At 47.4% G+C, this 12,316-nt stretch overlaps 1 protein-coding gene across 1 annotated transcript in view; it reads right to left on the bottom strand.

Annotated features, from left to right (window-relative positions):
• eepd1 (endonuclease/exonuclease/phosphatase family domain containing 1) overlaps positions 1-11,232 on the bottom strand; it is a 27,424-nt gene extending 16,192 nt beyond the window's left edge. Inside the window, exon 1 of the mRNA XM_042077814.1 lies at positions 9,957-11,232. Coding sequence (XP_041933748.1) covers positions 9,957-10,804 — 848 coding nt within the window. The 5' untranslated portion in view covers positions 10,805-11,232. The remainder of the gene's footprint in view (positions 1-9,956) is intronic.
• Positions 11,233-12,316: the final 1,084 nt, after the last annotated feature.

The raw sequence follows: 12,316 nt of genomic DNA, 5'->3' as shown, positions 1-12,316 counted from the left end.
GTGCTCATTGTCTGGACACAATCCACCCCATCTTACTTAGCGTTCCCCAACATGACCACACCCAGCCCAGCCCAGCCCGGGTCCAGCCAGTCCAGTCCAGAGGTGCGTTCTGAGGCGAACGTTCATGGTGAACATGTTTGTATGAACAGATCCATTTGAAGGATTGTGTGTTTAACATTCCATCTCAATGGTAAATCTCCATCCAACTCCCAATGTGTTCACAGAGAACTACCTCCTCAAACTGTTTGTGAGTGTTCACAAACGTTCGCGGAAAACTCAAAGCAAACAGACAATTATTTGTAAATGTTTGTGAACGTTCACCTATGTTTGCAAATTTGAATGTGCCTCTGATCAGATCAGACAGACAGACAGACAGACAGACAGACAGACAGACAGACTTGAAATCCCTAAGCGCAGACAGATTGGATCAGGTTGCATAACACTGATCATTTATACAACACAGACTCCACAAGGGCATTACTAACACGGCTTCCATGAGACTAAAGAACTCTTCCTGACGGGCCTAATTAATTTATGTCTGTGTGCACAGCCTGAACACACAGACACACACACATACACACACACACACACACACAGGCATGAGTCTGAAGAAAGAATGTGTGTGTGTGTGTGTGAGTATGAGTGCATTTGTTTAGGGTTGACTCTCTGTGTGTGTGTGTCTGTGTGTGTGTGTGTGTGTGTGTGTGTGTGTGTGTGTGTGTGTGTGTGTGTGTGTGTGTGAGAGAGAGAGAGACCGATGAGGGTATATCTCCATACTTCTCACCAAGAAGTGCAAACCAACCATGGGTCAGCACTCAGGGGAGCCCCTACACCCACATGCACTCTAATGCAGGTGAGGGGCAGAGCAAGCCAATAGAGTCAAGTCAGCGCACACACACACACACACACACACACACTGTTTGGAGAACCCTGAAGGCTGTCAGCAGAAAGCGGAAAGAGTAAAGTGCTATAATTTTTAATTAGATGAGCCTCGTCAACCTTCACTTGGTCATTCTGGAGGCCTATTGATAAATATGCATTACACGAGACAGGGGATCAATTATCAGATGAGCGAACGAGTGAGTGAGCAAGTGAGCGAATGTATGAGTGTGTGAGAGAGTGAGAGTGCGTGAGTAAGTGAGTGTGTGAGTGTGTGAGAGAGTGAGAGAGTGCGTGAGTGAGGTGGGAAATCTATGAAATCGAAACTTCTCAGTTGGTGTACATCCTTTCATGTCAACCACTTCTGCAAAACCCCAGAACTTCTCCATACAGGCGCACACACACACGCGCGCACACACACGCGCGCACACACATACATACACACACGCACACTCGCACACACACATACACACACACACACACACACACACACATGCACTCTGTGTAAATAGGTCCTGCGGTGTTCTTCTGAGAGGTGAAATGGCTGGTGTCCTCCTATTCCTTCGAAGGCGAGCGGTGATTGCTCAGATCCTGTTTTCAGAGCAAACAGTTTGGGAGCCAGGTCTGTGAACATATGAACACCCTGTTCCTGTGAGTGTGTGTGTGTGTGTGTGTGTGTGTGTGTGTGTGTGTGTGTGTGTATATTTCTGTAGGTGTATTGTGATCACGACCCACACACACACACACACACACACACACACACACACACACACACACACACACAGAGGCCTGAAGTCGCTCCAGAGACTCACTCCCAGAACTGCACTGCTGTCTACACCACAGACAGAGCAACACCTTTACAGACAACAACAACAACAACAACAACCTCACAGCCAACACCAAGCTGCATGAATATATACACCCAAGCCCAACGCCCCCCCACCCCCCCACCCCCCACACCATGTTTAAACAACAGTCATATGCTACCAAATAAACCAGAGATACAATGGCCAAGCCCAAAAGATCAACAAGAAGGCCAATCATGCAAAACATCCTAACACACACACACACACATTAATCCACTAAACACACATAATAAAATCCCATGACACTCCATCATCAAACATTACCCGACCGCACATGAACCAAAAACAAGCGTCTCATCTTAAATGGTTATCTCTCAAGAGTTTTAAACAAACCTCACTGCATAATTGGCCCACTAGGTATTCAACTATGAACCATAGACTAGAGTGCCTGCCAAGGGCTTTGGCCTGTCCTCCTCTTCCCCATCATGCTGAAACATTCCAGATCTTTCTGTCCAGCCTCTCTCTTATGTTAACACATCAGCGGGATCCTCTCAGGAAATAAAGACTAGATCAGGGGAGAGCGCAGGTGAACGACCAGAGAACACACACACACACACACGCACGCAAACACACGCACGCACACACACACACACACACACACACACGCACACACACGCACACACCATGTCTCTGATGCCCACTGGAACACACACACTGACACACTAGACCATGTTCCTGTTGCCCACTGGTGCAGCCTGGTTACTCTGCCAGGGCAAACAGATCTCACACTGGCAGCATGATTGGGCATAGCATGGTACTGATGCCCCTCTGTTTGTAGCCTAGCTTACCTCTGTGTGTGTGTGTGTGTGTGTGTGTGTGTGTGTGTGTGTGTGTGTGTGTGTGTGTGTGTGTGGATGTACCCATGTTTGCCTGGCACTTCTGTCTCCCTGTGTGTAGTCTACCCATTGGCCTGGCATTGCTGTGTGTGTGTGTGTGTGTGTGTGTGTGTGTGTGTGTGTGTGTGTGTGGTGTTGCCGTACCCATTGCCATGGCACTACTGTGTGTGTGTGTCTGTGTATGTGTGTGTGTGCCTGGCAGTGCTGTTTTAGAGGCCCCCGTGGCTCACGTCGTAAAGCTGACATAGGCACGGGCAGCTGGGTACCACTGCTCTATCTCACACACACACACACACACACACACACATTCTATGTCTTTCTCTTTGACACACACACTCTGTCCGCCCACAAACTGCTGCGCCAGTGGATTTTTCCACAAGCAGAAAAAAAGCAACGTCCAGTGCCACAAATGGCCTGAGTCAATGCCAACCTCTCGACCTTCCAAACTTACACACGCACACACACACACACATTTTTTCATCTATCTCTCACACACACACACACACACACTCACTTCTGACTTGACACACACACACAGTTTTTTGACAGGGGCAAAGGCGATCAGCAGTAGCGGTCCTTCACCTTATTTACACTGCTGATGAAGACAAACCTTGAAGAGCCTGATAGAGACAGAGACACACACACACACACACACACACACAAGCACCTGGAAGAGACACAGCATCACACAGACACACACTGACCTCAAGTTCCTTTCACACACACACACACACACACACACACAGACACACACACACACACACACACACACACACACACACGTGCGCGCCAGACACGGACACACACACACACACTGAGAGCCTGATAAGAGATGCTGCATCACACTCACCTTGGCTTCCTACTTAATTCCTCCCTCAGAGGACATCCTCAAGAGAACATTCTGTCCATGTGCATGCACTGAGACACACACACACACACACACACACACACACACACACACACACACACACACACACACACACACACACACACACACACACACATAGCTCTAGCACACAAATCTACACGCAGATACACAAGGCTTTCACTTTTTACCTGTATGTGTGTTCAGAGGTCATGTGAATTATGTCAAGTAAAGTCTGTGTCGCATGAAGCAGTGTCTGTTGAAATATACCATGGGCCCTTAGTGCTGTCTCTCTCTTTCTGTCTGTGTGTGTGTGTGTGTGTGTGTGTGTGTGTGTGTGTGTGTGTGTGTGTGTGTGTGTGTAACTCTGCTGACAGCTCCTGCCTCAGATCTACTCATCACTACAACTGAAACACACACATGTGCAGACACACACACACACACACACACACACACACACACACACACGCACACTTGCCACGTGCATACCCACGAATCAGCACAAATCAGTTATGAAAGGAAATAACAGCAAGAGAGATAGAGAATGAGAATGAGAGAGAGAGAGAGACAGAGAGAGAGAAATAGAGAGAGAGAGAAAGAGAGAGAGAGAGAGACACGGAAAATGGAGCCTTGAGCTAAACCCTGCTGACAGCGTATCAGATACACCAAAGGCAATTGCGTGACGTGTGTGTGTGTGTGTGTGCCATAACCTGACCATGTCATCAGCTCACTGGTACAGAGCTGAGTGAGAGTGAGTGAGTGAGTGAGTGAGTGTGTGAGTGTGTGAGTGTGTGTGTGTGTGTGTGTGTGTGTGTGTGTGTGTGTGTGTGTGTGTGTGTGTGTATCAGTGTATGTTGCTGATTGAATTAGCTGGTTAGTTATCACCTCTGGAGCCGTGTTTAATATGGTGAGAGTGAGGGTCTTTCATCAGCCACACAGGCCTGCCTGGCGTGTGTGGGAGTGTGTGTATCTGTGTGTGCGTGATCATCCAGACTGACCTGGCTATGTGTGTGTGTGTGTGTGTGTGTGTGTGTGTGGGTGTGTGTGTGTGTGTGTGTGTGTGTGTGTGGGTGTGTGTGTGTGTGTGTGTGTGTGTGTGATTGTCCAAACTACCTTGTCTAAACTCTCCATCTTTCCTCCTCCTCCTCCTGCAGTCTTAGCACTATAGTATTCACAGTAGTCACACTAGACCGTTTGGTCAGGACCCGAGTTCGTTTGGACCGATGGATCGGTGATTTTTGCTAATGTGAATGCAGTCTACCAGACCAGGGTCCACTAGAAAACGGGGGTCTGAGGTACGGTTCGTTAGAACTCCGTGCAGTCCGAATGCTATCTAAATGTATGCTGTTCTAAAACCAGGAAATAAATTGCTGTTTTTACGACGTTGCCAATCGATATTGGTAAATAGAAGCTAGTGTTCATGACATTCATGGACCCAGGCCTGCAAACAAAAATGTAATGTGAACAGAGACCAGCTGTGTCAGGGCTAGGGGGGAGTAATCGCACTCAGGTAAGGTCCAGTTAAACGGACTAAGAGTGAAGGCAACCTTAGTCTTAAGGCAACACACACACACACACTACTTTTCCAGTTCTGCCCTCGTCTCGCCTTTTTGGTGCTTTAGTGAAGTCAGAGACAGTCAGAGTGAAAGTCTCTCCTCCAGGGATAGTGCAGTAAATGTAAACACACACACACACACACACACACACACACACACACACACACACACACACACACACACACACACACACACACCACTCCTCAGCCCTCTTCTAGATTAAATTGGATTAAATTTTATTGTAATTATGCAAAGTGCAGAATGTACAGAGGCCATTAAAAGCAGTAAGCATTTAGGAAGAAGCTCAAAGACATTCACCCCCCCTCCCTCCCTCCTCTCCTCTCCTCTCTTCCTCTCCTCTCTCTGTTTGTCCTTCTGCTTTCTCTTCGTCAGTCTGTCGTTCTGCTGACTCTTTACTTCTGACAGTGATGCTCTTCCATGTCACATGGTTTAGGCAGCACACACACACACACACATGTACACACACACAGCCTGGCTGAGGTGAGAGGTTAAACACAGTGGCAGCAGAAACACATTTTTCTCATCCGCGATGGCTGGCTGGCACGCACATGCACACACACACACACACACACACATCCTCCGTAACCGCAAGTTACCCCAGCAGGAGGGGCGGTTCAGAGAAATTCCCCTAGGACTGTTCCACTGCCCCACGGCACACAAGAGTGTGAGTGCAGCACACACAAAGCTTAGTAATTTCAGTCTCTCTGTCTCTCGCTGTCTCTCTCTCCCTCTCTTGCTGTCTCTCTCCATGTCTGTCTCACTGTCTCTCTCATAGACCCCTCTGATGTTTGACTGTCTTTTTAATTCTTGGATCGGCCCCTCATTGAGTCTTGCTTTATCTTTTTACTCCTCTCTGTCTTTCCATTTTAATCTCACGGTTTCTCCTGTCCCTCTCTCTCTCTCTCTCTCTCTCTCTCTCTCTCTCGTGCGCGTTCTCTACTCAGCTTCTCTAGTCTGGGTTATTGGTTTGACAAAAATGGGCATGTGTTCAGACAAAACATTCCAAGAATAACTCAAATGATGACTAATTAGCTAAATATAAACATCTACCCTACAATTATCTCTCTCTCTCTCTTCTACACTAACTCTCTCTCTCAAATTCAAATTGCTTTATTAGCATGACTGTATGGGAACAGTGTTGCCAAAGCTATCGTTACATACAACATAACACACAATAACATAAGACCATAAGTCCCTACATCTACCCTACATCTCCCTCTCTCTCTCTCTCTCTCACTCTCCCCCCCCCCACCCCCACCCCCACCCCCACCCCCACCCCCACCCCAAACACACACACACACACACACACACACACACACACACACACACACACACACACATTATAGATTCCTATTGTCATAGTGCAGGACTATGAGCAGAATGCTGTGTGTTTTGCCAAGAATGGATTGAATCATGTTCACAAGTGCTGTAGCCAAATGTGCCAGTGTGTTCTTGCAGAAACAGCCAATTCACTCAGACTGAATCACACACACACACACATACACACACACCCTTTAATCCCAGATCATACACAGATACACAGAAGTAGAGACACAGCCTCCAGCAAAACAGCACACATACTGTACACAAACACACACAAACCCCCACACACACACACACACTGGTGCCTTAATGCAGGGGCTTACCTGGGCTTCAGCCCAGGGGCCTCGACCAATGAGGGGCCTCCTAATAATAATTATGATTATCAATAATAATAAACGGTCGTGTCCGTATTCGCAGCGTCAGTCATAGCCTACTCTGGAGCTAGCCTACATAATTGAGCACATCACACTGCTCTACAATGATATCCTTGCAGAGGCCCCCTTTGTCTTCTCTTCTAAGAATCCCTTGGGGATCAATAAAGTATCTATCTATCAATCTATCTATCTATTTAAATTGTAACAAAATGTAACAAAACTTAATAAATCCCAACGGGCATGTAGGAGCTAGAGGAGAGGCTGAAACTGACTGACAAACTTACAAACTCTGGAGATAACATGGGTAGGATTGAAGCAACGATAAACGAAGGACGTGGATTACTATAACTGTCCATGAAAACAGAAGGCATAGCAGGTAAATATCGTAGCAAATAGCCTGGCAATGAAACGGCTTTAAAAACATGTATTTCACTTGTCTCACTGGAGTGAAGGCAGAACATGGGCTGTTGCGCAAAGAAATGAATTAGTGATCTGCATCTCCGTTCACCAGCATCTAAGTTTGTGCTAACCCATTTGTACAAATAATAGCCTATGTTATCAGGGATAGATTACTGCACGGGCCTACCGGGCCCAGGCCCAGGGGCCCAAGGGGTCAGGGGGCCCTGAAGCCCAAGCCTTTGCATGGACTCACTGCCTCAATAGCAACAAATCACGATGTAGGCTAAGAATCTGATTGCATTTAGTATTGGCTATCCCCAAAATGCACCAGAATACAAGAAATCACATCAAACAAATTACATCTTTTCTGGGAGGGGACTCCCAAACCCCCCTCCCACATATGAGACACTTAGTGGGGGGCCCTTAATACATCTGGGCCCAGGGGCCCGAAAGTTCATAATCCGTCCATGTATGTTATGTTTTCTCCATTGTTAACGTGAGATATGTCTCCATGTAGGGTACGTAGTGATAATGCATAAGGTAGCCAATGTTCACGTCACATGAGCCAGCTGCTTGTTCTGTAGGCTAAAAGTATTCTGTCCCTCCCAAACTGTGTTAAAATGGTGTGTTAAGTGGACAGAATTTCAAAAAACCTCCTGGGGAACCCCCCCGACACGACAAACACATGCACTTTTGAAAAGCTTGAAACGTCATGTGTATGTGTAACTTATCTTTTAATTTAGCCTACAGCCAGTGTTGTAAAAGTTCAACGCTTGTTTTCGTGCAGTAGGCTAGCCTTAAAAACATATAGCCCAGGGGCCTCAGGTGGTATTAAGGTGGCGCTGCACACACACATACAGAGGGAGAGGCAGCGAGTTCCACCAGAAACAAACAGCAGAAGCTGAGCAGTGAGTCATGTTGGTGGAGCCCATAAGTAAGATTTACTCTTTACCTCTGAGCCAACACTGATAAGAGGGGATGTCACACAGCTGGGGGCTTTTCTCTCTCTCTCTCTCTCTCTCTCTCTCTCTCTCTCTGTGTGTGTGTGTGTGTGTGTGTGTGACGGTATAGGTTACTGCAGGTCAAGTCTGATTGCCTCACTCCTTCCCTTTTTCTCCAGGCTGAACTGCAGTAACCTCAGCCATGCATGTAGTGAAGTTTCCTTTGCGCTAGAGCTAAACAGATGATATGTGTGTGTGTGTGTGTGTGTGTGTGTGTGTGTGTGTGTGTGTGTGTGTGTGTGTGTGCGTGCGTGCATAGGTGCTTGTGTTTACTGTGTGTGTGTGTGTGTGTGTGTGTATCTTTGGGGAGCTCAGTTACTGAGAGGAGTTCTGTGACCTTCCATGACCCCAATCCTTTAGTGAGAGGGTGGGGAGGGGGGGATGAAGGTGAGATTGTCCCCCGGTTTTAGATCACCCTGAATCAAGGGCGCGCGCACACACGCACACACACATACACACACTGGACACTTCTTATCCTTTTGTGCGTGCGTGCTAACATGCAGGCCTCCTGTGTGTGTTGACTTCTAAACAGGAAACTGAGAATAGCCTCAGTTTGGGCTGGGTGGGGTTGTATGTGTGTGTGTGTGTGTGTGTTTGTGTATTAGCCTAAGGGACATTAATCCACCTCTGATGCAGTCTCCACACCATAGAGGGAAAGCAGAGCAGGACGCTGGCTGATGGGATAGGCAGAGAGGCTGATGGGATAGGCAGAGAGGCTGATGGGATAGGAAGTGTCAAGTGTTGGAGGACTGTGCGAGAGGCACTGGGGCAGATGTTAAACTCGATTGAAGCAGCAGCTGGAGGCTCAGTCACAAGAGTTCATGGCCTCTGCTCACACATTTCAAGCCCTTTAAAGATGAATGTGCCTTTATGAATACAGACACACACACACAACCATGTGAGTGTGTGGCTTTTTATGCTGTGTGATGCTTTCACATACACAAACCCAGACACACAGATGCACAATGACACACACACACACACACACACACACACACACACACACACACACACACAAACACAGACACAAATATTTAATCATTTTTGCACATTGACCAAAATAGCAATACAAGACATAGACATACAGACACATGACATCCCCCTCTCCCACACACAAACACTTACAAACAGACAAACACAGAGAAATCTATATGCCCTATTACAGCAAGTGTCAAATGGACCCTGCACCAGCACTTATATAACTCCCTTGAAGAATGAGGTCAGGGCATCTGCCTCGAAAGTGACACCCTGGGTGTGTGTGTGTGTGTGTGTGTAAGTGTATGTGTGTGTGTGTGCGTGCACACACGCAGCTCAGAGGACAATAAAAGTGCCAGGAGACCCAGCATTCATCTTCTCAGATCAATAATTAAATCCAATATTTGAACAAAAGCCCAACAGCTGCCAAGGTCTGATAACAAAACGTGTGTGTGTACACACACACACACACACAGGGTTTGCATTGTCCTGGGGGGTTGAGGGGGTTGAATATACCCCCCCCCCCCATATTTTAAGCCTCTCAGTGGACCACACAGCACTGCTGAGATCCATTTAACCTCTCCTTTGAACTAGAGTTCACTGGCCCTTGACATTACCTGTACTGAAGGTCGGTAGGTGTCTACAGAGAACATAGACGTTAATGTAAATATTTGTGTTTTATATGTATGCGGATGAAAGATAATGGGGGGGGGGGGGGGGGGGGGGCTACATTGAAACCGTGCACATAAGCTGCAGATACAGCGCGATTATAATTAGGCCGATATGGGTGCAGCAATATCAATAAAACTCTATAAAAACAGCCATAAAAAAGATAATGGCCATAAAGCAACACTAACTTACTCGTTCTCCAGCAGAGTCATGCAAACGACTTCTTTCACGCCGGGGTTGTTGGCTTTGTCGCTGGAGCAACGCTGCAAGTTCCAGGTAGCTATTCGCAGCACGGCTCGCCCGTCCCGGAGCCGAGGTGGTACTTCCACGGTGGGCCGGGCCGAGAGGATCTGAGACGGGCCCCCGGGAGGCAAGTCCAGTTCCTCGCTTTTCATGCTGTAGGAGGTCGGACTCGGCTGCGACTTGGTCATGCACGTGAAGCCCCCGTTAGTGTTGGTCGAGGGTGTTCTCGACCGCTCTACAAACACCTGAAAGCGAATTTTGTCTAGAAGAGAGGAATTTATGTAATTGACCTTAACCAGATCCTCTATGCTTTTAAACGGTCCTTGTACGGCTCGGAAGTCCACAATGCTCTTGGCGATTTTCTCCGTGATGCCGCGGATGCTCATCAACTGAGCAGCAGTGGCGGTGTTAACGTTCATGCCGGTGCACGCCAAGTGTTCGTTATCTTTCCGCAAAGAGGACGGCGAGTGCTGGGAAGAGCCGTTCTTGCTGGACACGCAAATCTCCAGTTTAATCGTCTCAAGTTTGGTGGCGCCGATTCCGCTCACTAGCGCCAGGTCCTCCACTTTTTTGTACCCTCCGATGCACTCGCGGTACTCTACGATGTTCTGCGCGACCGCCCGGTTCACTCCCGGCAGGGTCATCAGCTCCTCCTCGGTGGCCGTGTTTATGTTGAGGCGCTCCTGGTTCACGAGGATGTGGCTGAAGTTGCAGGCGGCGCTGAATTTACGCGTGCTGAGGCTGAGGTCGGTGGGGTCTTTGGGGATAGACCGGTGACAGCCCAAATTCCCTCCCATGACGCCGACCCGGTGAATCACCTGAGCTCGAGACCTACTCACGGTAGCCTACACACCGCCGGTGGATAGGCTGCAGGCGTTTAACCTGGGAAAACTCGGTTACTGTTGCTTGATAACAGCTACGGTACATGCCCGGCATGCGAACACTTTTTACTGTGAATTGTGAATGCAAGAACATAACTGACAAACCTCAGTCATATTTCACTGTAGTTATTCCAAACGAGATGTGAGGTGTGAGTTCATGTCAAGGCGCCTGTCAAAACAATTCTGTCAGAATTTTCGCTGTCTTCAAGAGGCGTCACGCGCGCGTGTGTAAAGTCTCCGTGTGTCTCTCTCCCGTGGTCGGTGTAGTGTGTGGCGCATTCAGTAGAGGCAATGACAGGTCCGTTCCTTCGTCAGCTTTTCAAGCGCGAGCAGACAGGAGTGGAGTGCGGCAGCGCGAGCTCAAACATCAGGTGGTCTCGCCACTGTGCCAAGGGGGCGGGGCTTCAGGGTCTGACTGATTAATAATTCGCCCGTCAGGTTGTTCCCTTTGATGTCACTTTTTTTTTCTCAGTGGAAAATTTAACGTTCCTTCAGCAATCAAAACACACTTTATAATAAGAAGCTAATTATTATAGTAATAGTATTTCTATTTTTAGACCAATTATTATTTCTGTTAACTATTAAGTCCAAAGGTGAATAAAAGTAGCCATTGGTTTTTATGTGAGAGAAATACCTTTCACGGAGGCCAGGCACTCATTTTAAAGCATGTTGTAATCCGTGCCCTTGGTGTAATAGGTTAACACATTACTTCAGCAAAGGATTATGAGATTTGAAATCCACCTAGACCCAAAATCAGACTTTCCCCCCTAATTCCTCTTATCAGCTGTAGTCATTAGGTAATGTGTTTGTATAAATAGAGGCATTGAGTTAGAGCACGCGTGCACACACACACACACACACACACACACACACACACACACACACACACACACACACACACACACACACACACACACAGTATACTGGTATCTTTCTAATTTTGTGGCAACACATACATACACATGGCCCATGCATGGTCCAAGGTAGGTTGCTTGGACAATGCAGGTAGGTTGCTTGGGTTTGAACCAGAACAGTGTCAGTAGGGGTCGCCCACATCCAACCAACACACCACCCACTGCGCTTCGCTGGAAACCTCCACACCTCCGCTAAGAGACACAAAAAACACACTGACCCACATACAGCAGCATTCAGTCCACGAGTACACTGGGGCTGCCACTGTTTTGGTAACTGGTTAGCCGCTTTGTGCCATTTTCAAGGAAAACAGCCTACATCAAATTTATCTGACAGCAGCTTCTTAAACTTGAATATTTTTAGCTTTATTTACTCTGCTTTGACAGTAAAGTTGAATTTCCCCTTGGGGATCAATAAAGTATCTATCTATCTATCTATCTATCTATCTATCTATCTATCTATCTATAATAATCGACAGATTAATCAGCAGTGAAAGATATTGTTAGTTGTCGTTAG

This window comes from Alosa sapidissima, chromosome 21 (genome assembly GCF_018492685.1).
Source record: "Alosa sapidissima isolate fAloSap1 chromosome 21, fAloSap1.pri, whole genome shotgun sequence".
NCBI classification, from domain to species: domain Eukaryota; kingdom Metazoa; phylum Chordata; class Actinopteri; order Clupeiformes; family Clupeidae; genus Alosa; species Alosa sapidissima.
Note: the sequence above shows the minus strand (reverse complement) of the source record. Positions and strands in the feature narration are given on the sequence as shown.